At 39.5% G+C, this 27,890-nt stretch overlaps 2 protein-coding genes across 5 annotated transcripts in view; one reads left to right on the top strand and one right to left on the bottom strand.

Annotated features, from left to right (window-relative positions):
• Nucleotides 1-13,539, top strand: part of LOC134813974 (calbindin-32-like) — a 28,738-nt gene extending 15,199 nt beyond the window's left edge. For all 4 annotated transcript variants that reach the window (XM_063821928.1, XM_063821929.1, XM_063821930.1 and 1 more), the window contains exons 2-9: nucleotides 2,643-2,731; nucleotides 5,333-5,396; nucleotides 5,675-5,795; nucleotides 6,210-6,354; nucleotides 6,571-6,681; nucleotides 7,161-7,263; nucleotides 8,641-8,782; nucleotides 13,024-13,539. In XM_063821928.1, coding sequence (XP_063677998.1) covers nucleotides 2,643-2,731; nucleotides 5,333-5,396; nucleotides 5,675-5,795; nucleotides 6,210-6,354; nucleotides 6,571-6,681; nucleotides 7,161-7,263; nucleotides 8,641-8,782; nucleotides 13,024-13,146 — 898 coding nt within the window. In that variant the 3' untranslated portion in view covers nucleotides 13,147-13,539. The remainder of the gene's footprint in view (nucleotides 1-2,642; nucleotides 2,732-5,332; nucleotides 5,397-5,674; nucleotides 5,796-6,209; nucleotides 6,355-6,570; nucleotides 6,682-7,160; nucleotides 7,264-8,640; nucleotides 8,783-13,023) is intronic.
• LOC134814175 (annexin A13-like) lies at nucleotides 170-1,500 on the bottom strand. Its single transcript, XM_063822224.1, has 2 exons — nucleotides 1,320-1,500; nucleotides 170-1,176 (listed from the first exon to the last, which is right to left on the bottom strand). Exons 1-2 carry the CDS (start codon nucleotides 1,479-1,481, stop codon nucleotides 397-399), a joined length of 942 nt encoding a protein of 313 aa, XP_063678294.1. The 5' UTR covers nucleotides 1,482-1,500; the 3' UTR covers nucleotides 170-396.
• Nucleotides 13,540-27,890: the final 14,351 nt, after the last annotated feature.

Here is a 27,890-nt window from a genome sequence, read left to right as displayed (position 1 = left end):
TTAAGAATAAGAAAATAAAACTGCCGAAAAACCTTAACAGTAACAATAAAATCTCAAAATCTCAATTAAACCAGCTGTTACGGGTTTTAAAATCCCGCGAGGAATTGCAAAACTTGAAAGCTACCTTTTCTATAAAATCCCGCGAGGAATTGTAAAACTTGAAAGCTACCTTTTCTATATAATCCCGCGAGGAATTGCAAAACTTGAAAGCTACCTTTTCTATATAATCCCGCGAGGAATTGCAAAACTTGAAAGGTACCTTTTCTATATAATCAACAAAACTGACAAGGCCACGGAGCGTTGCAACTTTGGTTTTTCATATCCTGTACACCCTGCTGTACGAAAACATTCATTCATATTATATTCATTTCGATTGTCTGGAATGTGTAAAGAGACTTATTTGACAATGGCAAGCAGAAGAGACCTGTAATCCCCACTGGTCTCATCACTAATGTAGTCACTGAGACTCCTATCCAGCAGTCTCCCGAACTCTACTTTTATCTCCTCCAGATCTATTTCTGATCTCCACACTATAACCCGTATTAGTTCGTCATCGTCTGTCCCTACTCCCTTCATGATTTTGAAGAGCGCCTCAGCAAAGCACGCTGTCGGTCTCCTGATCAGGTTAACGATCTGTAGATATATCTCCTGATGTTCCCCTATCATCTCTGATCGTATGCTCTCCCCAATATCCTCGTACGCTTCAACCCTGTACTCCGCGAACACCAACTTCAAGTGCTCGTAACCTCGGGAAGCCAGCAGAGCGTTGAAAACAGGATCCTCCGTGCCGAACCTGTTAGGTCCAGCTTCTGAGAGGTCTTTAGCGTCTTGTTCAGCTAGGGCTGGGTCCGGTATCTCGCTCTCGTTTCTGCTCCCTTGCAGAATTGCTAGAACCAACCGTTTGTAACCGCTGCTCACGTTTAACATACCACCAAGGTCCCTTTCGATTGAAACGTTGAATTTTTGGATGTAGAATATTTTTAGTTCATTAAGGCTCCTATTATCCATGCCAATTAATACCTCTATAAGTGAGTGGGGCATACTCGTTTTTATGGCTCGGTGAGCTTCTTTAGCCAGCAGCTGGGGTACTGGCAGGATTAAACTTTTTACCAGTTTTAAGAAATGGGAGCTGAGCTCCGATTTCAGTTCCGTTTTGAGGGATTTGCCGTACATTTTCTGAAATTTAATGTGATCGCCATTGTTGTTATTTGTAAAGATGAAATACCATTACATTAAAATGAGACGACTAAAATCACTGTAAAATTCTCGTATTTATATGCCAAAGTAATAAAATGACAATGTGGATTAGAAAACGTTACCTTGAATTTGGTACAAATATCTAATCTCTGTTCAACTGTCCGGTTACTCAGAATCTTAATAATTGCAGCCTCGTCTGTTCCAATCCCCTTCATTGCTTTTTTGAGTTCTCGGCTGTCATTTTCAGCATTGCAGCTCTCATCCAAAACAATTGTCCCTGTCATTACCTCTAATATGAAATGGTTTTTACTTATTATTGATCAAGGGCACTGCAATGATAACTGTCATTACCTGGGCTCTGATATGAAATGGTTTTTACTTATTATTGATCAAGGGCACTGAAATGATAACTGACCACTTAGAAGAGCGGTCATCAAAGACCAGTGACAACCATTTACCAAACCAAATGTTAATCAGTGACCAATAATCACTGGTTAGTTGTAACCAATCACCAGTATACACTAGATTGTGGTCACTTATAATAGTGGTCAGGGACAAATCGTAATCAGTGACCCAGACAGTAGTGTTTAACTGTTGTCAACAATAATCAGTGATATATACAGTTACCATTGGTTACCAGTTACCATTGGTTACCAGTTACCATTGGTTACCAGTTACCATTGGTTACCAGTTACCATTGGTTACCAGTTACCATTGGTTACCAGTTACCATTGGTTACCAGTTACCATTGGTTACCAGTTACCATTGGTTACCAGTTACCATTGGTTACCAGTTACCATTGGTTACCAGTTACCATTGGTTACCAGTTACCATTGGTTACCAGTTACCATTGGTTACCAGTTACCATTGGTTACCAGTTACCATTGGTTACCAGTTACCATTGGTTACCAGTTACCATTGGTTACCAGTTACCATTGGTTACCAGTTACCATTGGTTACCAGTTACCATTGGTTACCAGTTACCATTGGTTACCAGTTACCATTGGTTACCAGTTACCAATGCCATTGGTTACCAGTTACCAATGCCATTGGTTACCAGTTACCAATGCCATTGGTTACCAGTTACCAATGCCATTGGTTACCAGTTACCAATACCATTGGTTACCAGTTACCATTTTTTACCAGTTACCAAGTTGGTTTCTGAATGGTTTTGATTTAAGACTAAAAATCAAACTTTTCTCAATATATTTAAACAAGTGACAGGTTTAACAAGCTTCAAACTCAAAATTACCCGTTCGGACAAAATATTACTCCTCAACAACAGTCTATAGTTCACACGACGGCACAGTTACTATGGTTACCAGTTACCATAGTATAAGTTCACACGACGACACTTAATAAAGTAATAACAACCGACTAGAACCAAAAGAAGGAATTAAATCCCAATTATCTCCGACTACAACATAACAATCAAACTCTTTCAGGAGACCAATGGCACTGAACAGGAAGTCCTCTATCCTGTGCCAGCTGTACGAGAAAAAGCACTTCACCAGCAAAGAATTCAGGAGACTCTGTGAGTCATTTTGCGAAATTTGTTATCAATTTCCGGGAAAATTGGTGATACGACCAAATGCAGAACTGAGTCTATCGAACTAAATCAACTATAAATAAACTAGTCCTGCATGGGCCAGGTTAACGGCCCATAGCCTGGTTAACCAGGGTAACCAGGGTAACCAGGGGAGGAACCATAGCCAGGTACCCAAAATCCTAATTAACTCGTGAGGATAAAAAGGTAACAATAGATAACAATATAAGAAGATTAGTACAGAAGGATCAAACCAGGTTGTTCATTCTGTTAGTATTTGAAAGTTTGTACACTGACTCTTTGAGTATTATACAGCGCTTATATATAGGCTTGGTAATGTAGTGATGTGTTATGTTGTGGTGAGTAGATATGGTATAATATGACGATCTTGAATGAAAAGGTGTAATGAACGTTCAAAAGATCCAATTTATTTGAATTACCTGACGTGCACAGTAGATTGTAGTGGAGGAATTTATGCGGAGGTATTGGATGCTGTTACGTATTACCTGACGTGCGCAGTAGATTGTAGTGGAGGAATTTATGCGGAGGTATTGGATGCTGTTACGTATTACCTGACGTGCGCAGTAGATTGTAGTGGAGGAATTTATGCGGAGGTATTGGATGCTGTGACGTATTACCTGACGTGCACAGTAGATTGTAGTGGAGGAATTTATGCGGAGGTATTGGATGCTGTGACGTATTACCTGACGTGCACAGTAGATTGTAGTGGAGGAATTTATGCGGAGGTATTGGATGCTGTGACGTATTACCTGACGTGCGCAGAAGATTGTAGTGGAGGAATTTATGCGGAGGTATTGGATGCTGTGACGTATTACCTGACGTGCGCAGTAGATTGTAGTGGAGGAATTTATGCGGAGGTATTGGATGCTGTGACGTATTACCTGACGTGCGCAGTAGATTGTAGTGGAGGAATTTATGCGGAGGTATTGGATGCTGTGACGTATTACCTGACGTGCACAGTAGATTGTAGTGGAGGAATTTATGCGGAGGTATTGGATGCTGTGACGTATTCCCTGACGTGCGCAGTAGATTGTAGTGGAGGAATTTATGCGGAGGTATTGGATGCTGTGACGTATTACCTGACGTGCACAGTAGATTGTAGTGGAGGAATTTATGCGGAGGTATTGGATGCTGTGACGCATTACCTGACGTGCACAGTAGATTGTAGTGGAGGAATTTATGCGGAGGTATTGGATGCTGTGACGTATTACCTGACGTGTACAGTAGATTGTAGTGGAGGAATTTATGCGGAGGTATTGGATGCTGTGACGTATTACCTGACGTGCACAGTAGATTGTAGTGGAGGAATTTATGCGGAGGTATTGGATTCTGTGACGTATTACCGTGGTTATGACGTCATGGCAATTAGAAAATACCGTCCACAAATTATAGATTCTATTTTAGTTTAGACTGCGCCCTCAGATCACCCACAATTTTAGTTGTGACGCATGAAGATTCCATCGGTCGGTTGAACGATTGGTCGAAAATTCGGTCGAAGAAACGATAAAAATATACAGTACATGGTTTAATGCAAGGAATATGTTTGTTAGCTCTGCTATAAGTTACCTACCTAGTTACCATAGCAACAGTTACCTATTAGTAACCTACCTAGTTACCTATTCGTTTAGGTGTTGTTATTAAACAGGAATTAAACTTTAAGCAGGAATTAAACATGAAATGACCAAGGAGAACACTAACGAACTCGTCTTGGTAATACAGCAATTCATAAAGACGATCAGAACTCTAACAAGAATTGCGCCCGTTGTTTTGTTTTGGCGGACGCTAGATTTCCATTTCACATTTACTATAAATTTAAGTACAAGCTCCAATCAGCTCACTTCAATCTTCATGTGCATGATAATAATATTGATAAATTATGCATCAAATACGGGAAACACTTGACATTCAGTTCAATTGCCGTAGAACTTAACTTGTATCTGTAATTCAAGAAATTATCAGCAAAGGTAAACTATACTCGTGTACACATCAATACACTATGCGTGCCACGTACAAATTGGGCGTATTACCTAATAGTAATATTATACATTACATGCATCATATACATTAAAACACAGTCGCGCCGCGCATTCATAGATCACAGGCTATCTATACATCACATCTCCGCAAGCAATCCTCGCGCGCGCGCAACTTTTTCGTTGCATGGTAACGGACGGAATGACATCATATTCAAACCCGCCTACTGCTATCTCCAAAATCCACGTTTTTCTGCAAAAACCTCCATTCGTAACCTTTCACTATTGCCTTTTTTCAAAAGGGTGAAAAGGAAAAAATCGAGAGAGAGCTATAAAAATAAAATCTTGAAAATTAACCGCGTTACAATTTCAGAGAAAAAAATCGAATATAATAATTTTAATACGAGTAAAACGGTATACTTTCTACTCAACGCTATATCGAGAGACAAAATCTATAACTTGTATGTACTTATTAAACCTTTTGATCGACTGATGAAAACACATGTTAATTACAGATTATTCTCCTTTTCTGGATATATTATGGGTTAATACATTATATAATATATATATACATTATTATTATATCTAATTTCAGGGGACTTCTATGATAAAGACGGTAGTGGTTTTTTGGAGTACTCCGAACTTGAAAGGTTCCTAAGGTAATTGTAAAACTGAAACTTTAAATCGTTTAACAAAGAATAGGCCCTGTAATTGTTTCCATCCTACGTTTGCGTTGTACAATGATTCGGGTAAAATCCAAAAAATTTAAGTATTAAATTTCGTCCCTAAAAATCACATAGCCTTTTTTAATCTGGCTTGATTACCTCTAAATAAGGACTGGTAAGAATGTAACCTAATGAAATCTGTCTTTGATTTCAACAAGAGACTAAGGAAAGACTTGTAGTATAGTGTAAAGACTTGCTAATAATTTGCTCAGGGATCTCACAGAGGTAACTCTTGGAGAAGACGTTGACGAAGCAGAATATGAGAAGTTCAAAACCAAGATTATGGGAATGATAGATGACAACGAGAACGGAAAGTTAGAAGCTAAAGAACTGGTTAGCTGATCTAGATGAACTTAATTAGTTTTTATCCATTTTGTAAACTTCTACTTCAGCTGAAATGGGTCTTTTGTTCGCAACGTGAAGCTCTTAAAATATGTTTAATATAACACATGTTATGGGAGTAGCAGCTAAATCCACATTTGATAGAAAAGTGCTTATATCACAGCAAAGGTCGGTCACCCCCAGAGTTGGGATGGTCTGAGGGTCTTATCTCCTTATCTGTAGGCCTAAGCCACTCCGTGCCAGGGCACTTAGTCCTGTTGAAGGGGGGTTAGTCCTGTTGAAGGGGGGTTAGTCCTGTTGAAGGGGGGTTAGTCCTGTTGAAGGGGGGTTAGTCCTGTTGAAGGGGGGTTAGTCCTGTTCAAGGGGGTTAGTCCTATGCCTATGCTATATATCCTTCTCCCCCAGTCCAAGATAATTCCGACAGAAGAGAACTTCCTGCTAGCGTACAGCATACAATCCCAGAACCTGGGGGCCCAGCTCTCCAGTCAGGACTTCTTAGAGATCTGGTGCCATTATGACAAGGATTGTAGTGGGTATCTGGATTTTACAGGTAATACTGAGTAATCATTATTAATATAATCATTATATTACTGAATAATCATTATATTACTGAATAATCATTAAAAAGCGGTGTCAAATCAAAATTGAATTGATGTCGTAGATCACCGAAAATGTCGCCTTTAATTTATTTACGTGTTAAATTAAGTCTTGTTCTTCAAAACTTGAATGAAAATTCAAAAATCTCATGAGTTATATTCACCCGCAGAGGCGAAGGACTTCATGAAGGACATGCTGAAAGTGAACAGTGTGAAAGTTGACCTGAATAACGTTACCTACCTGGACACTTTCTTCAAAACATTTGATACTGATGATAACGGTAAGAGAAACCACTAGTTACCACTAGCTACCACTAGCTACCACTTGTTACCACTAGTTACCACTAGTTACCACTAGTTACCACTAGTTACCACTAGTTACCACTAGTTACCACTAGTCACCACTAGTAATTTCAAAAGAGAAATTGTTCCAAACGTCATCAGTCTCATAAGTACTAATTGTATTTGCAACATTTTGATATGATCTTATCAAAATCCCAGCCAGAAATGTCAAAATTCTTGTGCATGTGCAATGTTATTTAATTATGTGATTATGTAATTATGTAATTATTTAATTATTTAATTATGTAATCGTGTAATTATGTAATTATGTAATTATGTAATTATGTAATTATGTAATTATGTAATTATTTAATTATGTAATTATTTAATTATGTAATTATTTAATTATGTAATTGTGTAATTGTGTAATTATGTAATTATGTAATTATGTAATTATGTAATTGTTAATGTTATCCAGGTGTTATTGAGATTGATGAGATGGCAGCTATCTTCCCGGTAGAGGAAAGGTTTACGAATGCTCTGAAAGAGAGGAAAAGATTTACTAAGGAGGAATTTGATAGGTTAGTTACCACCAGTTACCACCAGTTACCACCAGTTGCCACCAGTTACCACTAGTTACCACTAGTTATCACAAGTTACAACTTGTAACCACTAGTTACCACCAGTTACTACTTGTAACCACTAGTTACCACTTGTTACCACTAGTCACCACTAGTTACCACTTGTCACCACTAGTCACCACTAGTTACCACTAGTTACCACTAGTTACCACTTGTTACCACTAGTTACCACTAGTTACTACTTGTAACCACTAGTTACCACTAGTTACCACTAGTTACCACTAGTTACTACTTGTAACCACTAGTTACCATTAGTTACCACTAGTTACCACTAGTTACTACTTGTAACCACCAGTTACCACTAGTTACCACTAGTCACCGCTAGTTGCACCGCTAGTTACCACTAGTTACCATTAGTTACCACTAGTTACCACTAGTTACCACTAGTTACCGCTAGTTGCGGTATATATCACAAATCACAATAGTTCTCGCACGCTAAATATGCAAAATATCTATTTGGTAGTCAGTATTATTTATTGGGAGCATGCTTGACAAAATAATTCATTAATTCTCAACCTTGTGAAGAATTTGTCATTCAAATAAACATATAAATCAAAGTGAGAGAATTAGTATTTACAACGTTAATATTATATATATATAATATTAAATTATATACTTATTTTGACAACCACTGCCATAAGATTATTTACGATAGTTTAACGATACGATTTATCAATCAAATGTCGGCAGATATGGTTAGGTGACCCAACATTTAACCACTAGTTACCACTAGTTGGGTGGGCGACAATTGACCCCCCGACAATTGACCCCCCGACAATTGACCCCCCGACAATTGACCCCCCGACAATATAATTAAATACAATTGACCCTGACCCTAACCCTGACCCTGACCCTAACCCTAACCCTAACTCTTACCCTAACCCTAACCCTAACCCTAACCCTAACCCTAACCCTAACCCTAACCCGAACCTTAACCCTAACCCTAACCCTAACCCTAACCGGAACCCTAACCCTAACCCTAACCCTAACCCTAACCCTAACCGTTACCCTGACCCAGGACCCTAACCCTAACCCTGACCCAGGATCCTGACCCTAACCCGATCAATTGACCCCAGTGTAACTACATGGGGGGTCAATTGTCGGGGGGTCAATTGTCGTACTAAACCCTAGATTTCGCGACAACTGACCCCAGTGTAATTACATAGGGGTCAATCGTCGGGGGGTCAATTGTCGGGGGGTCAATTGTCGGGGGGTCAATTGTCGGGGGGTCAATTGTCGCGGTACCCACTAGTTACCACTAGTTACCACTAGTTACCACTAGTTACCACTAGTTACCATTAATATCAAATCTTTCAGATTATTTGACCAGTACGACACCAACAAATCAGGAATGGTGACAGCTAAACAGCTCCCTAAAATGATTTCAGACCTGTCTAAGATTAGTAAAACTAACCTCAACGATAAGCAGGTCGCCGAAATAAGCGGCAGGTTGATACAGGTTCGTAACCATGACAACACTTCATAACCAATAACCATGACAACACTTCGTAACCATGACATCACTTCATAACCAATAACCAATTCAGGTCAGTGATTAAACTGTGTATTTAATAGTGGAAGCTGGGTGGTTTATTGCTGTCAGTTATCAAAACATTATCACCCCCACCCCACCCCACCATCCCTTACCCTCCCTCACCCCCACCATCCCTCACTCACCCCACCCCACCATCCCCCCTCCCCACCATCCCTCAACCCCCCCCCCCCTCCCCCCACCCTCCACCCCACCGGAATCCACATTTTTAGATCTGAGAAGGATTGAAGTTAATAATGATATCTTGGGTAATTTGAAAGTGTCAAGAATAAATAGCCGGTTTTGTTGATCACATTCTACCCAAATTCTATTTTTAGATTTTTATTCACTCATGCACACTATACTTCGTAAATGTGACCCGTCAAAAATTGACTCAAACATTTTGACAACATCGGGGATACCCATTATACTTATAACACCATGAAATTCTGACAACTGTCAACTATGTGTTAAACGATCACAGACACTTCGTAACCATGACAACACTTCACAGATATTACAAACTCAACCATAAATGAATACTAAATACTTCCAGGTAAAGTTTACAGAATATTTTTTATCCGACAAAGTGAAAACTGCAAGTTCGTACATTTAAATACTGTTTATACAGTTTGTTTTCCTAGTCGCAATAATAAACGGGAACACTATAAATTTGTCCCCAGAAACATTCCAACAATGCGACCAATAGATTGTGTTCCAACCCGGATATTACACTGTTTAGACATATGACTGAACTTTTTCCAGCAACGCTATTATAATTATATATTATATTATATTATAAATTATAATGTATAATAGTGGGTAAACTATTATAATTATCTTCAGATGTTTGGACATGCTAACAAGCTCCCAAGGGACAAGATATCCCTGTTCTTGACGACAAAGTGCGTGTACGAAGCGTTGGCACGTGACGGACACGACGACACTTCGTAACCATGACAACACTTCATAACCAATAACCATGACGACACTTCGTAACCATGACAACACTTCATAACCAATAACCATGACGACATTTCGTAACCATGACAACACTTCATAACCAATAACTATGACGACATTTTTTAACCGTGCCGATACTATACCCACTTTTATCAAAACCATGACGACATGACTATACTTCCTTGGAACATACAAACTCTAAACTTTATGTGACGATTCATGGGAACTCAGGCTTTAATCTTTTAATGTTTATTACTATTGGTTACAAGTGGTAACCAATAGTTGCTGCTACTTGTTACCACTTGCTGCTACTTGTAACCAATAGTTACCACTGGCCACCACTTGCTGCTACTTGTTACCAATAGTTACCACTAGCTACCACTTGTTACGACGTCTTGTTACTGGCGTTGTCCAGTAAACATGACTACTTAAATACTTTTATAAACACTTTGGCTTACCAGACATCAACCAGCCTGGCATTTTGCCAACAGTAAAATAGTAGTTATCCAGTTCCATAACATTTTACCTTTCAGTTATTTAACTCTTTACTCTTTACTCTGGACAACTCTCCGAACATTTGATTTACAAAATATCTTTGAGAAATAATTGATCGATCATGTAAAAAACAGAAGATGTATCGCAACACAATGTTTCTGGAACAATTTGTGAATTTTTGGATATATATATATAATAAGTTAAACAGTGTGAATATTCTGGTGGATTCGTGTAGTGTTATTGAGTCTCATGATTTGATAGTTCTTTCATTCAAATTTCTGATTGTTTCTGAATAGACTCAGTGAAGACAGATTCTAATGGAAATAAATAGCTGAATAACGTATCGACATTTTTACGTCATACTCATATCGTCAAATTGTTTGTTATATAATAGTTTTGAAAGTATTAAGTGTGAATATTGTTGGGCTCCATTTAAAAATAAATCTAATTTCAGCTGAAACACAAAAGTGTATAATTAATTATGAGCAATTAGTATGTTAACAGTTAATTATACTTCATGTAACTTGTCATTGTATGCTAATTAAAGACAAGCACACAGAATATATAACTTTACATCTTAGACTTGTTAAACAGTTTATCCTGTCTAACTTGTTAAACACTCATTAGTAGGTTTTTATCCTCAATCTCTTAAAAAACGATCAGTCTGGTAATATGTTTCATATTTTACTAATACTGCATATTTGTAAGATTTCTAGTAATATAGTTGTGGAACACAACAAGAAAATTGAGAATAATCTTGTGCGAGGGTAGGGACCCAGATGTCGTTTCTAACCCAAATAAACTTTAAGGAGGCTTCTCATCAGTAGCCGCACCTCCTTACTCGGTTTCTGAACTGGAATTCTATGGGCTTCCAGACGGCCAGACCGAGTATTACCACCCCATCCTTCTAGAGTTCATCACAAGTAGCACCCACCTTGAAGATCTTTGACACCCAGACACACCCCATTGGCGAACAAACTTTGGATATAATCTTACATGCTCCCGAAGGAATCCCTGGTTTATGGTCTTTCTCATCGTCACCAGCACTTTCACTAGAGTCACCAGCCCTTTCACTGGAGTCATCAGCCCAATCACTGAAGTATACAGAAGTATAGTTGTGGAACACAACAAGAAAATTGAGAATAATCTTGTGCGAGGGTAGGGACCCAGATGTCGTTTCTAACCCAAATAAACTTTAAGGAGGCTTCTCATCAGTAGCCGCACCTCCTTACTCGGTTTCTGAACTGGAATTCTATGGGCTTCCAGACGGCCAGACCGAGTATTACCACCCCATCCTTCTAGAGTTCATCACAAGTAGCACCCACCTTGAAGATCTTTGACACCCAGACACACCCCATTGGCGAACAAACTTTGGATATAATCTTACATGCTCCCGAAGGAATCCCTGGTTTATGGTCTTTCTCATCGTCACCAGCACTTTCACTAGAGTCACCAGCCCTTTCACTGGAGTCATCAGCCCAATCACTGAAGTATACAGAAGTATAGTTGTGGAACACAACAAGAAAATTGAGAATAATCTTGTGCGAGGGTAGGGACCCAGATGTCGTTTCTAACCCAAATAAACTTTAAGGAGGCTTCTCATCAGTAGCCGCACCTCCTTACTCGGTTTCTGAACTGGAATTCTATGAGCTTCCAGACGGCCAGACCGAGTATTACCACCCCATCCTTCTAGAGTTCATCACAAGTAGCACCCACCTTGAAGATCTTTGACACCCAGACACACCCCATTGGCGAACAAACTTTGGATATAATCTTACATGCTCCCGAAGGAATCCCTGGTTTATGGTCTTTCTCATCGTCACCAGCACTTTCACTAGAGTCACCAGCCCTTTCACTGGAGTCATCAGCCCAATCACTGAAGTATACAGAAGTATAGTTGTGGAACACAACAAGAAAATTGAGAATAATCTTGTGCGAGGGTAGGGACCCAGATGTCGTTTCTAACCCAAATAAACTTTAAGGAGGCTTCTCATCAGTAGCCGCACCTCCTTACTCGGTTTCTGAACTGGAATTCTATGGGCTTCCAGACGGCCAGACCGAGTATTACCACCCCATCCTTCTAGAGTTCATCACAAGTAGCACCCACCTTGAAGATCTTTGACACCCAGACACACCCCATTGGCGAACAAACTTTGGATATAATCTTACATGCTCCCGAAGGAATCCCTGGTTTATGGTCTTTCTCATCGTCACCAGCACTTTCACTAGAGTCACCAGCCCTTTCACTGGAGTCATCAGCCCAATCACTGAAGTATACAGAAGTATAGTTGTGGAACACAACAAGAAAATTGAGAATAATCTTGTGCGAGGGTAGGGACCCAGATGTCGTTTCTAACCCAAATAAACTTTAAGGAGGCTTCTCATCAGTAGCCGCACCTCCTTACTCGGTTTCTGAACTGGAATTCTATGGGCTTCCAGACGGCCAGACCGAGTATTACCACCCCATCCTTCTAGAGTTCATCACAAGTAGCACCCACCTTGAAGATCTTTGACACCCAGACACACCCCATTGGCGAACAAACTTTGGATATAATCTTACATGCTCCCGAAGGAATCCCTGGTTTATGGTCTTTCTCATCGTCACCAGCACTTTCACTAGAGTCACCAGCCCTTTCACTGGAGTCATCAGCCCAATCACTGAAGTATACAGAAGTATATATATATTTCCAGTAATATTAGTAATATTTCAGATGTTTGCTAACAAGGACATCCCACGAACAGAGCTGTCCCTCGTGATATCCTCCAACACCCCACAACACGGCGTCCAATTCAAACGGGAAATGAACGAAAAGAGGCAGTCGTTAAGGAGTTAATTGATGGACCAATTATTCAATTAAATAATTATCAAACCACATTTCAAATCATGCCAGGACGCAGTATTATTTCCCGCTTGGATCGAATTTGTGCCAGATATACAAGTCGGAGGTGAGCATTAACCACGTGACAGCGTAACCATGGGATACTGTAACCATGGGATACTGTAACCACGTGAAACCGTAACCATGGGATACCGTAACCATGGGATACTGTAACCACGTGACCCCGTAACCATGGGATACTGTAACAAGTATAGGATTCTGTTTCTACGTGATACTGTAGAATGAGTCAACTTGGAAGGATTTCCATAGGATCCTATAAAATTAAACCGGGGATAGTTTAACACTACAGATTTGTGGTAAACGTGTCCTCCCTCCCTCCCTCCCTCTGTGCACACTGCACTACTCTGTAGTGTTACCATGGTAACTAGTAGTGTAACCATGGTAACTAGTAGTGTAACCATGGTAACACTACACTACTCGTGTTTTAATCTGACGAACAACAAGACGGAAGTGTATGTTGTGTAAATGGCTGCTTTGTATGTGATTTGCTGAGACCATATCATCTGACTAAAGATTGTGTTTTCTCAAGAAACAGTGGTGCCCATAATTGAGGCCGAGCTGCCTGCAAAAAAGATGTTTTACTATCAACTTACCGATAACACTGGGGCTTTATCCTGCTAAAATAAGTAGCTAATTATATACTTATAAAGCTTCGTATGCCCTGAGTAGAGCCCACTAAATGTTTTACATAATTAAATAGCTTGATAAGGTTTTCATTTTCTTAAAGAATTAATCCTAGAAGTATAACATTTTACCATTATTGATGAAACTGTGTTGACTGCTAATGTGAGTTAACTAAATTTAAAGAAGCAGAAAGACTTTTTTTTGAAAATAAAGATTACTAAATAATAACCACTCGAAGTTAAATACTTTAGTATCTTTGGGTCGCTGAGTCAAAAAACATTTTTTTGTCAATATCTTTAAAACGGAGTACTGGAGACCTTATGTTTCTTCATAACTTGTATATAAATGTGACTTTTGCGGTTGTTTTAAGCTAAAAGTGAAGTCTCTATGACCTTCAGGAGCCAAAATACAAAAATCCCATATACGCGACTGAGGGTAATTTAGAAAATGTGCCCTGTATGGTTGTCTCTAGCGAAACAAATTGCGTACCTTAACGATTTTGGGTCAAAATGACCTATTACAAAGGACCCTGTGTCGTCAGAAATCGTGTACATCGAAGTGCACACTCAACTATTATATGCCCTGCTACTAGATTAAGGTTTGCGATGTACACTAATCCATCCCTGCAACCACAATGTATCTGTTCACAAAAACAGTATATATAGTATAACTATATAAATTAATTGTAAATATACTTTAATGGAATGAGATTTGTTGTTTACTGTTTACCTTTTCGTAGGTTTTTATCAAATCATTTGGCTTCGATCGGTGAATTCAAAGTTTAATTAAAATACGTATACGAGTTTACTAATTTTGGTTATGAAAGGTGTCATTGTCTATGAACCGGCTTCAAATGATTCCGATCTGGAAAATTGAGTGATAAGTATGCTCTTACATAGTTGATAAAATATAATTTCCTGACTGTACTTGATGATGTGACTATAAGTATAATTGAATATAGGGAAAGGAAAATTAAAATTTATAGTAAAATTTATTATTAGTAAAATTCTGAAAATCACCCCTGGCTGAGTGCCTTACTTCAAAACCAGATCTGAGTACAGTAGAGGATGACTATCACTACACTCTACTGTCACGTGAGTTTTTCTACAGGTTCTCTAGCTGGCCCTGAGCGACTATTCGAAACCCTAACCCAATCTCTAACAAAAGCATATGCTGAAACCCTAACCCTGACGAGAAAGAATTAATTAAATTCTCAGATACAGAGAATGATCCCTTACACCTTAGCACCAGCTCAGCTTGCAACTTTTTGATTGGCCCTTTAGCTACCAGAAGCAATATTAAATTATACTGCATTATCATGAATTTTTCTTCTTAAAGTTAAGATTAGGGACCACGATAAAAATAAACTTGCTCGGATTTTCAAAAGCTCAGCTTGCGACTATTTGATCAGCCCTTTAGCTACCAGAAGCAATATTAAATTATACTGCATTATCATGAATTTTTCTTCTTAAAGTTAAGAATAAATAGCGCTTGCCGGGTCAGTCCATTACTAATGGACTGACCCGGCAAGCGCTATGGCATTAGTGGTCGTTCACATATTACGTAATCACTTTGGACAATTTTTATCCCCCCCCCCTAGCTCCCCCTCCGTAATTAGTTTTACGAATAGTTTTTTTTATAATCTAGACACTTATTTTACTTCGGAGTATTCCAACAGCCATATTGTTACACAAGTGCAACCAGCCAATTACAGGAAGCCGAAGAATTTGTTTTTAGCCAGTGACGGTTAAGGTAGTGTGTACCATACTTTCTTCGCCCGAGACTTTGCTGCAATGTGCAGCTCCTCATTTAACCCTCACACCCGATTTCTCGAGTATTCGGCTGAGTACACCGGGGGCTGCATAGACCACTCACGATCCTTAGCTGAATGTCAACGACACTCACCCCACGACCAGGCAGGCAGTGGGATTTGAACCCGCAACCTCACGATTGCAAAGCTGGCTAACCAACTGCGCTACCTGGCCGTTATTGTGTCAAAATTACACTAACGTAATCGTTTGGAAACCCTACTTTTTGTTGAGTAGCTCCATCTTATTAGAATTAATTAAATTCTCAGTTCCAGAGAATGATCCCTTGGCACCAGCTCAGCTTGCAACTATTTGATTGGCCCTTTAGCTACCAGAAGCAAATTCTACTGCATTATCATGAATTTTTCTTCTTAAAGTTAAGATTAGTGAGAAATTCTTGCGAAGTAACTGATGGAACTGGAAGGATATAAATTATTAAAATGAAATTGAAAGTAACTTAAAACATAAAAACTTTACCAGATTTTACACAATATTTTATTGCATATTTGACCAAAACCCATAATCATGGGTAGAGTGGAGCGCTGCCAGTGTCTCTCTTTCCCAAACAAAAGGCAATGATATCAATTTGAATGACCGTTATCAAATGCAAAATGATACCGAGAATGAAATCGGTCGCTCGCTTTTCCCACTCATTCATGGCTTACGAATTGTAATAAGTTTCGATTTATAACATGTAATCTATTTAAATTGTAAATGAATGGGAAAAGCGAGCGACCGATTTCATTCTCGGTATCATTTTGCATTTGATAACGGTCATTCAAATTGATATCATTGCCTTTTGTTTGGGAAAGAGAGACACTGGCAGCGCTCCACTCTACCCATGATTATGGGTTTTGGTCAAATATCATCTCTTTTTGATTATATAATGTCAGGGTACTTTACAAAGCCGAAATGTAAACTCATAACTTCATTAATATTAATAAGGAGGTGATTTCAACAATTTCGAAATTTTTCCTTTAAAAACATTTCCTTGTGTTTAGGTAAGCATATCGGTCGATCACTGACTGAATATGCCACTTTATGCTCATTCAAGTTGGCATTAAATTCATATATAATGACATTGAACTGTCGTGGCAAAGCAGAATTTGTTCAAAATCACGAATGAGCAAAATTTGAACCTTTCGTTGACATACGTTGCATGCCACTTTTCGCGCGCGCGTGCAAACCTTGAGCGGAAGTTGCGTGCGCATCCAACATCACATCAGTTCGAGAATATTGCTACCTCGGGATAACCTTTACCCTCAACGGTTCTTCAGCAGTAGCACAGAACAAACTGAAGCAAAAAGGTCTCAGAAGCTACTTCGCGCTAAAAAGCAGTATTGACTTAAGACACTTCAGGCGAACAATCGTATTCAAGCTATTCGACGCGCTTGTGGTACCGATTGTGACATACGGATGTCAGGTGTGGCTCCCAGAGACTCTCTTTGTCAGAAACTATCAAGATAATATCAACACCAAATCTCTCCTGAAGGAGACTGCAAGAGATCCTCTCGAAAAGCTTCATCTCTCATTCCTCAAGTGGACCTTAGGAGTGGGCAGAAAAACCTCAAATGCGAGTGTATGGGGTGATACAGGCCGCTGCCCCCTAGTGATAAAGGCATCAAAGCAAGTATTTGGGTATTTCAACCGACTTGAGCAAATGGACAGAGCTGGTTGCACAAGTCTAGCCAGACAGGCGTTCATAGAACAACGCACACTCAATCTGCCATGGTACAAAGGTATAGAAGATCTCCGACAAAGCCTTCAGTCAGTATCATCTCGCAGGTTGACCTACCCCAACCAATTCAAAACAGCACTACGTAGTACTTTTATTAACTGTTGGAACGAGGAGCGGCAAAACAACCGGAAGCTCAGTTTCTACAACACTATCAAAAGTGAATTCACAGCTGAAGCGTACCTGAACCTGCAGCTCAGTGGAGAAGAGGTGAAGCGGCTGGCGCAGTTCAGAATGAGTGCTCATAAGTTCAACATCGAGACCGGTAGATACGCCATTAACCGTGAAAATCCGCTCAGTCGCATTTGTAAGCACTGTTCTTCATCAGACCTTGAAGCTGTCGGTATACTGGCCGAACTACCAATGTTTGAGCCGATCATTGAAGATGAGAAACACATTCTCACGGATTGTTCGCTTTACGACGACCTGAGGCGAAACATAGGTCAGCAGGCGAGAACCATGATCACCTCTGGAGCGGAGACCTTTGCCGACCTCTTCAAGGATATCCTATTGATCAGAGAAACTGCCAGATTCTTGAGTAAAGTGAACAAGCGGAGGTTCCCCCCGAGTGACAGAAAAGAAAAGGAAGGACCTACAACATGACTCACGGACTCAACATGCGAAACGTGGATCCGACAGTGTGTTATTTTTCGTGTGCGTTTCACACTTTTGATTTAGTGTGGAATTTATGTGTGGATCTTAGGCATGGACACAAAGGACTGGTTGTTCGCGTCATGAACATTCCTTTTTAGAATAGCTCGGTTTTTAAACTCTTTAGACTATAACCGTCAACCGTGCATTTTTCAGGACAGGTTTCGGTTATTTCGTTTTTGACTTTCATTTTATCTTTATTTTTTAAAATTTAGATCCGACACAATGTTTATTGTAATGATCATTTTATTTTGAAACCCTTTGAAACCCTTCCAATATTGAATCACCGTAAATTTTTGCATGATGGTGTTTTATATATAGTTTGATAAGCATGAAAAGTTTTAAAGTATTTCAAGAAGAACTGTTATCACAACGGCACTCCAAAGTTGACGGAAATTGGTGAAAACAGCAATTTTCAGTGATTTTAGCAATTTTCTATCAATTTGGGCGTGGCCCCACGTGTGCAACTTTTCGATTTTCAACTTTAAAACTAGCCTATGACACAATTTAGACCTTTAGGAAGCAAAATTGAGCTCCACAACCCAAGGGATGGTGTAACACCAGAGAATACTAGAACGTAAAATTAGCGTTTTTATAAAATTATTCTTTAAAAAAGCAATAACTTCAATAGCGAATATCTTTATGAAGGAGCAAGCTAGAAAAACTTTCCGGTAGATTTTCAGAATGCTTAAACAATTATCTAAGATGAAAATGTCCTCAAATTCTGAATAAAATTACTCCTTAATGGCGTAAAATCGATTTGAAAAATGATTACTTTGTGAAAAATCAAGTTTTGAAAATGGTTAACTTGATGACGTCATCAAGTGGTGATGATGACGTTAAATTACTTTTTAACATAATGTAAACTAAAGTTTAAACAATTATCTTCAAGACCTGTGGTCCGAAATGGCTGTATCTTTAAAGCTTCTGAATCGACGGACACCTAAATATAGCCTATAATTGACTGGCAAAGCGTCTATCCCTGAATATATGTATACTAGTGTAACCCGGCCTACGGCCGGGATTTCACTGCCGCAGCTAAAAAGGGTAGGAGTAATTACCCGCTGAGTCAAAACCCGCATTAGGTGACCCAATAGTTTCTTAAACAATAATCTCATAATCAGTTATTTCTTGTGGATAATTTAATCATTATTAGGCACCACATTCCATGATCATAAGGTCTGAACACCGAGTATTACACCTCATCACTCCCGTCCTGAACCGCTTTCTATTTTTATTTAAATCGTTATAGAAATTAACCCTTGTTAACTCCGCACCACACCCGCATATTATATTTGAAAACACGCATAACATTGTCGTATGAACTCTCTCTCTGCAGTCCAAACAGACCCCAAACACTAACAGTACTCCCTCCCCTAATAAGCTTAAGGTATAACATTACAGCAAATCTTCCGGGCTAATCCAATTATGACGCTACTTAAATGCAGCAGATAACATATTACACAGTAATGAGAGAGAGCGAGAGAAAGAGAGAGCAGGCCCCGTAACTCTTGCCGTTCTGCTCAAGCAACTTTATGTAACATTTGTGGTACAAAACCATCAATAAAACCACTAACCACCGGCCGATTTTTTTAAAAATTTCCTATGGGCTTCATCAGAGTTTTGTCGACACTATACCGAAAAAATCAGTCCCGTAACTCTTACCGTTTTTTTTGTATAACCGACCGGAAATTACACACGGACAGACAGACAGACAGACACACACACACACACACATTCTGGTGTTATTAAGGTGATAGATAGATAGATATATATCCCGACAATCTGTCGTAAAACAGGGGTTCAAGAAAACCCATTTCCAGATGCTCCTGAAACCTGAAACTTTTTTTGCAGTCGATTTGGTCAACGTCTAGACGCCCTGCAAAGTTTCAGATCTCTAACTCAATTTTAACATGGTATTTAAGGCACCTGAATATGGCGATTTTGGGTTTTTTACCGAATTTCGTATAACAGTGCTGGCGAGTATTTTATGCAAATTTCTTAAAAATCTCAACATAACTATTTTTTATTCCTGTCATCTTTGACATCAAATTAGAATGTTTTGAACTAAAAATAAATCTGCTGAACGACTCCCGATGAGTCTTAATGCCTGAAAAACTCCTGCCGGAGGCGGCGGCCTTCGGCCGCCGCCTCCGGCCGGAGTGCACGCTTCGCGTGCACGAAAGAGGCTTCCGACGTGTACCAAAGGGGGTGTAAAGGGGTTATAATAGTAAAGGGGGTATAAAAGTAAAGGGGGTACAATAGTAAAGGGGGTACATAGTATACCCCCAATAAAGACACCGCTCGTGCTTGCCAGCACTGTGATTATAATTATATACTGCACGAGATATTTCGCTTCGTTATCTCCTGGTCCTATTTCAATGATGCTGAATTTAAAATTGACTTAAATCATGCAATGTTCGTAAGCTTCTTTCAGCTATTAATTCAAATAAAGCCCAGTGCCAATATGGTATACACGGTAACATTCCTTTTTTCGTTGGTTTATAGCTTAAGGCTTATGAATTTTTAAACATGAATTATTCGGGGATCCTACAATTATAGCGGCCAAATTTTGCTAGAGTGGAAATTAGCCAATGGGCTTTATTAAATAAAGCCCAGGTCCCATATTGATATGGTATACACGGAAACATTATTTTTTTAAATTTCGTTGGTTTATAGCTTTAAATCCTCTAACATGCACTTTTCGTGGATCCTACCTGTCACCAAGATGCAGTTAGGTCTAACTGGTTAGACCTAACCAGTTTGGTAAGGTTTAGGCCTAAATAAGGCGTTAGGCCTAACGCAGAGTTAGGACTAATTTAGGCCTAACTCTGCGTTAGGTCTAACCAGTTAGACTTAGACTTAACTGCATCTTGGTGATAGTACAATATAATAATATAATAGCAGCCGAATTCTGCAAGAGTGGAAACTTTCCAATGTTGTCCCATTCTTAAGAAAGATAAAAAGAGTGAGGTTGAAAACTAAGACCAATATCTCTTATTTGTTAAGTCATGAACATTTTGGGCGGATTATTAAAAGTAAAATTCTTTCTTTGACAAACGTCCTTCTTGATCCTAGGCAGCATGGCTTTCTCTAGAGCACAAGGCATGAACAACCAATGTGGTTGTTTTTTGTGATAGCTTGGCATTGTCTCTGAATGAAAACATTACAAATCATGTTGTGTATTTTTATTTTGCTAAGGCCTTCTATTCTATAAATCCCGATATCCTCCTTCATATTGAGCTTAAGATCTTATAAATGATATTATACATTCATATATTATATAATTATAATAATTAATTGAATTTTAGCATGAATTGAAAATATAGCATATATAGCCACCTCTAAAGATCTTTTCGGAGTTATGACCACTTCAAACAACTACTCGGACATCGAATTCGGGATGCAAAACAATGCAGAAAGATACTTTTGGGCGTCTTACCATTTATTTGGCGTCCTGTCATCCCTTATTGGAGATACTTTGATCTTAATTGCATCATTCTGTAAGCAGTCATCACTTGCTTCAGATTCGTAGATTATTTGTAGTAATTTAGGTTACGAACAAAAAAAACGAAAGTAATAATGATGTTAAAAAAGGGTAAAAACAAAATGATTAACAATTCAATTACTTACAAAATACACTTCCTAATTATTCTGACTTATAACGCCCTACATCTAAGTTGTAAAACACACGTCCTTACTCTACCTTTACCTATCACGGTTAACCATCGTTAACCGTCTCTAACGAAGTCTTACCCTTAAACTACACTTACATAACACTTTCAGTCCTCGCTGACCGTCCTTATATCAGGCCCAAATCCACTATAGTTCATTCTCGCTCTACCTGAGCCCGATTGTTGTTGACACGAACCCACTCGTGTTGGATTAACCCGTGTTAACCCTGGCTACAACACAGCCTATTCCTGCTCTCCTGAGTTAACCATTGTTGACTCTCTCTACGCTTAAGCCAGACTGCTCATGTCCTCCGCACAGTTCACTAACTACAGACCACGATAATGCTCTTTCCGGGACCCTGACGTAACAGGTCCTGGCTCCAAAGTAACCTATATCAATGGCCCTCGAATCGGGCAAACTCTATCTCTCTTTTCCAGGTCCAGCCCCAGATATAAATACTGACCCGTCCGTGGTTTTTCACCCGACCTCTCTAACCAGACTCACGTGCCCCTGCTCACACCTTTGGCAGCTGGTCTTATCTCCCACTAAAGCTTCATTGTCCCGAGTCCAGGTGTTACGACAATTCATCTTTTTACCGAAGCTTCCTGTCTGATGACCTCTGAATCCATAGTTTGTTAGAACTCACATCTATCTTTGACTCTATATCTACACAAAGGCTTTACGTCTGAGGTTTCCTAAATTCATTGTCTCTCCTCTAGAGGGTGATATATTTCTCGCCTGCCCAGGTGAGGTTCCACCCATTATCGCCATTGTCTTCTCTTTCCCTAACTTTTCCTAACCACAGACCAGAACTGGATGTTCCACTTCCACTGCCTTATTACACAATACTACCTTCTTACACAATACTGCCTTATTACACACAATACTATCTAAAATCTATCAAATAATCTAGATCAAATAATCACGGCTTACACAACTTTACAAAATATGATCTTTTTTAGAACTTTACTATAATATATGTAGTATAATAATTTAATAGAACATCTCGTACTACAGACTCTTTTCCATGCCTGCTCCTAATCACTCAATATTCACGGCTTACACAACTTTACAAAAACTGAGCTTTTTTAGAACTTTACTATAATAGTGCATATAATAACTTTATAGAAAATCTCGTACTACAGACTATCGTTTCAAGACTATCTTTAACTCACTTTTCAAAATTCTTACTCTACCAAACTCATTACTCTGTCCCAGAACCAAATAAAATTGTTCTTTTTTGAACACCATGACGGGCCATCTATTCACTGTTCATCTTCATATTATGTTCTATTGTCTATATAAGTATAATGCTTGACTTACTTCACTCCGTCTTAATTATGTCTGACTCTGTACAACATGGCGAAATCAGTTCTTCTGACGATCTCCCTGCTCCTCCTCCTCGTGTCACTTTGTACTTTATGTCGGGTACTTTTCCCCACTATACTTGTTGCCCCGACAGCTCCGACTCCGAATCCAAGTCTTCCTATCCAAAATGATATGGTGAGCAGCTCCTCTCCGGATGATTAGATTCGCTCCCTATCTTCATTTCCAGGTATGTATTGATCAGCTTTTCTCCACCGCCCCTGGGGGATGATAATCCCCCATAGTTATTCAATCCAGTCTAAGTTTACTTTATAAATTCATTACTCTTCCACATCTATCAAATCTTCGTTTTTAGGTTGGAAGAATAGCGTAAAACCATTTGGATTCAACTGCTCCTACTAGAATGTATTTACAACCTGGTAAGTCTCCAAGTCTCCGAGTCTCCTCCAAACATCGTTCCATTGTTTCTTTTACTGTGTATCTCTCTTGTTCCACTGATGTTCCTCTTACTTGTCAACCTCTCTGCGTCTCTCTCTTCTTTTCACACCATGTCTCCGTCTTCCACTCGTTTTCCAACATATTGGACAGTCCCCTGTATTATCGTACTGTTCTTCCCTCCAGATTTCCATATCTGTGTCTTCTTCCCAAATCACAGGTCTCCACGTGTCTCCTCCCAATGTTTTCAGATGTCTCTTCTTCCAATTTCTCTGTGTGTTTTCTTCCAATGTGTTCACATGTCTCCTTCTAATGTCTCCATGCGTCTTCTTCCAATGTGTCCATGTGTCTTCTTTCAATGTGTTCACGTGTATCCTTCACAGGTCTCCACACGTGGAGACACGTGTGTCTCCTCCCAATGTTTCCACATGTCTCTTCCCAATGCCATCTGTCTCCTTCACAGGACTCCATGTGCCTTCTTCCAATGTTCCCCTGTGTCTTTTTCCAATGTGTTAACGTGTATTTTTCATCCATCTTCCAGCTTCCTTCCAGCTTTTCATCAATTGTCCCTACGTACTGAGCAATGTGCATCAGTTCTTTTGGACTATTTCTTCTTTTCGGCTCTTCCCTGTTTGCTCTTTCACGCCTTTTTCTTTTCTTTTTCTGCAGGTCCGCATTATTTCTATTGTTGGCAACTCTCATTCTTCATGGCTGGGTCTTTTATCCGTCTTTCCTTTTCATTCACTTCTTCTTTAAGTTTCTTTTCCTTTTAGGTCCCTTTTTCTTCTTTTTTCGACCATCCTCTTCAAGCTATCTATTCTCTGTTTCGGCTTCTCTATTTTTCCGATCCATGCTCCCATGCGACCTCCAATCCATCTGTCATCCAATCTGTCTTCGATCCATACTTCCATGCGACCTCTAATCCATGTGTCTTCCAATCTGTCTCCGATCCATGCTTCTATGTGACCTCCAATCCATGTGTCCTCCAATCTGTCTCCGATCCAATTTTCTATGTGACCTCCAGTCCATCTGTCATCCAATCTGTCTCCGATCCAATGCCTCCGATCCAATGTCTCCTTGTGTCTCCTTCAAATGTTTCTCCTTCTAGATCTACCCTGGAATAATGGTTAATGCTTTGTCACCACTCGCCATGTTCCAATAGTATTTCCACTATTTGCCACTAGTATTGCCACTGCAATGCCAATATCTCCAAATTGATTTACGTGTCTCCTTCCAATATCAGTACTCACCACGGTCCAACAGCACCTTTATAATTACCTCTAGTATCGCCAGCGCAATATCTCCTTGTGCCTCGAAGTGTCTATTTCTAATACAACCTCTCACCCGTCACCAATCACCATGCTCCAATAGTATTTCCACTATTTATCACCTCTTACCATGTTCCAATAGTAATTCCACTATTTATTACCCCTCACCATGCTCCAATAGTATTTCCACTATTTATCAACTCTTACCATGCACATGCTCCAATAGTATTTCCACTATTTAACACCTCTTACCATGCTCCAATAGTATTCCCACTATTTATCACCTCTCACCATGCTCCAATAGTAATTCCACCATTTATCCTCTCTCACCATGTTCCAATAGTAAGTCCACTATTTATCCTCTCTCACCATGTTCCAATAGTATTTCCACTATTTATAACCTCTTAAATAGTATTTCCACTATTTATTACCCCTCACCATGCTCCAATAGTAATTCCACTATTTATCCTCTCTCACCATGTGACCATGTTTCAATAGTAATTCCACTATTTGTCACCTCCCGTGTTCCAATAGTAATTCCACTATTAATCACCTCTCACCATGCTCTAATAGTAATTCCACTATTTATCCTCTCTCACCATGCTCCAATAGTAATTCCACTATTTGTCACCTCCCGTGTTCCAATAGTAATTCCACTATTTATTACCCCTCACCATGCTCCAATAGTAATTCCACTATTTATCCTCTCTCACCATGTGACCATGTTTCAATAGTAATTCCACTATTTGTCACCTCCGTGTTCCAATAGTAATTCCACTATTCATCACCTCTCACCATGCTCTAATAGTAATTCCACTATTTATCCTCTCTCACCATGCTCCAATAGTAATTCCACTATTTGTCACCTCCCGTGTTCCAATAGTAATTCCACTATTTATTACCAATCACCATGCTCCAATAGTAATTCCACTATTTATCCTCTCTCGCCATGCCTCCAATAGTAATTCCACTATTTATCCTCTCTCACCATGTGACCATATTCCAATAGTAATTCCACTATTCATCACTAGTACCACCACCTCCAATAGTAATTCCACTAGTCACCACTAGTACCACCACCTCCAATAGTAATTCCACTAGTCACCACTAGTACCACCACCTCCAATAGTAATTCCACTAGTCACCACTAGTATCAAATTGGAACTATTCGCAAAACAAGCAACTGAGCAAACAACCGCTATCTTGTTTAATAGAGGAAACTGAATACTTTTAAAAACTCGCAAACTATAACTAAACATTTAACGACAGCCACTCTATATGTATCTTAGATCATGGCTCAGCCCCAGGTGCTCTTATTATATTAAACACACAGCTCAGACGTAACACGATATTATACTTCAACCTAATATAAATGTTTCAAGTGCACACCAATAAAAGTACAACCATACCTTTCTATCTTGCACTTCACTCACTCAATACAATACTCACCTGTCCGTTACATTTCTCAGCCCTGTATTTCTCGGGTTTTACTATCATTATTAAACCAGTGTCTCACACAGTAACATCTTGACTTTAATTACAAAACTGCTTTCGTATCATCCTATTCGAATATTCGACCTGCTAATTCATCACATTCTTCACATAAAAAGCAGTACTATAACTATAACTAGTTTCTTTCATCATAGAAAATACCATACCCTGGCACCCCTCAAAACATAAAACGCACTCAAAACGTACCACGTTTTCAAACCAATACACTGCTTAAATTCACTAGTGACGTCACATCTCTTCGAATAACCTCTCTCTCCCTTTCCAATGCTAGCATCACCCGGGTCTCATTTATATAAATTTCATCTCTCTCCCCATACCTCTCTCGCCCACTCCAAACTCCCCCTCTCCAAACTCCCCCTCTCGCTATCTTCCATAATATAAACATTCGTAGCGCTACAAAAAGAAAACAAGTCTGACACACAACAGAACGATTCAGCAGGCAGCCACTCCCACTGAGGCTCTGGTGGCTGAAAGTATGTCAAGTCTGCCGTCTTAAAACTTAAAATAAGAAACAGTAAACCATGAACTGCTCACGTACCCCCCTCGATAATAATCATAACACTCTCTCGATAAAATCTCTCAACGGACTGACATTTATTCCTCAAAATATCTCCTCAGCCCCTCCTAACCTGTGCCCCTCCGGTATCTAACCTCCCTTCCCCTCCATGATGAAAGAAACCCAAAAATATCATTTAAACTTCACGCTTAACCGTGCCTTCATTTACTGCTCTTGCACTGCACTAATCTGACAACGGTACCTGGCAACACTGTTACAACATAACGTAACTATACTCCTCAAACCTGTCAATTCCCCCTTGAATAATAAGTAATCTCCTCCCTACCTTAATTAAACTACAAACAATCTATCCTATAATAAAATAGGATCCTACCGTTCGCGCCATTTGTAAGCAGTCATCACTTGCTTCAGATTCGTAGATTATTTGTAGTAATTTAGGTTACGAACAAAAAAAACGAAAGTAATAATGATGTTAAAAAAGGGTAAAAACAAAATGATTAACAATTCAATTACTTACAAAATACACTTCCTAATTATTCTGACTTATAACGCCCTACATCTAAGTTGTAAAACACACGTCCTTACTCTACCTTTACCTATCACGGTTAACCATCGTTAACCGTCTCTAACGAAGTCTTACCCTTAAACTACACTTACATAACACTTTCAGTCCTCGCTGACCGTCCTTATATCAGGCCCAAATCCACTATAGTTCATTCTCGCTCTACCTGAGCCCGATTGTTGTTGACACGAACCCACTCGTGTTGGATTAACCCGTGTTAACCCTGGCTACAACACAGCCTATTCCTGCTCTCCTGAGTTAACCATTGTTGACTCTCTCTACGCTTAAGCCAGACTGCTCATGTCCTCCGCACAGTTCACTAACTACAGACCACGATAATGCTCTTTCCGGGACCCTGACGTAACAGGTCCTGGCTCCAAAGTAACCTATATCAATGGCCCTCGAATCGGGCAAACTCTATCTCTCTTTTCCAGGTCCAGCCCCAGATATAAATACTGACCCGTCCGTGGTTTTTCACCCGACCTCTCTAACCAGACTCACGTGCCCCTGCTCACACCTTTGGCAGCTGGTCTTATCTCCCACTAAAGCTTCATTGTCCCGAGTC

This window comes from Bolinopsis microptera, chromosome 4 (assembly GCF_026151205.1).
Source record: "Bolinopsis microptera isolate Bmic1 chromosome 4, MBARI_Bmic_1.0, whole genome shotgun sequence".
NCBI classification, from domain to species: Eukaryota; Metazoa; Ctenophora; class Tentaculata; order Lobata; family Bolinopsidae; genus Bolinopsis; species Bolinopsis microptera.
Note: the sequence above shows the minus strand (reverse complement) of the source record. Positions and strands in the feature narration are given on the sequence as shown.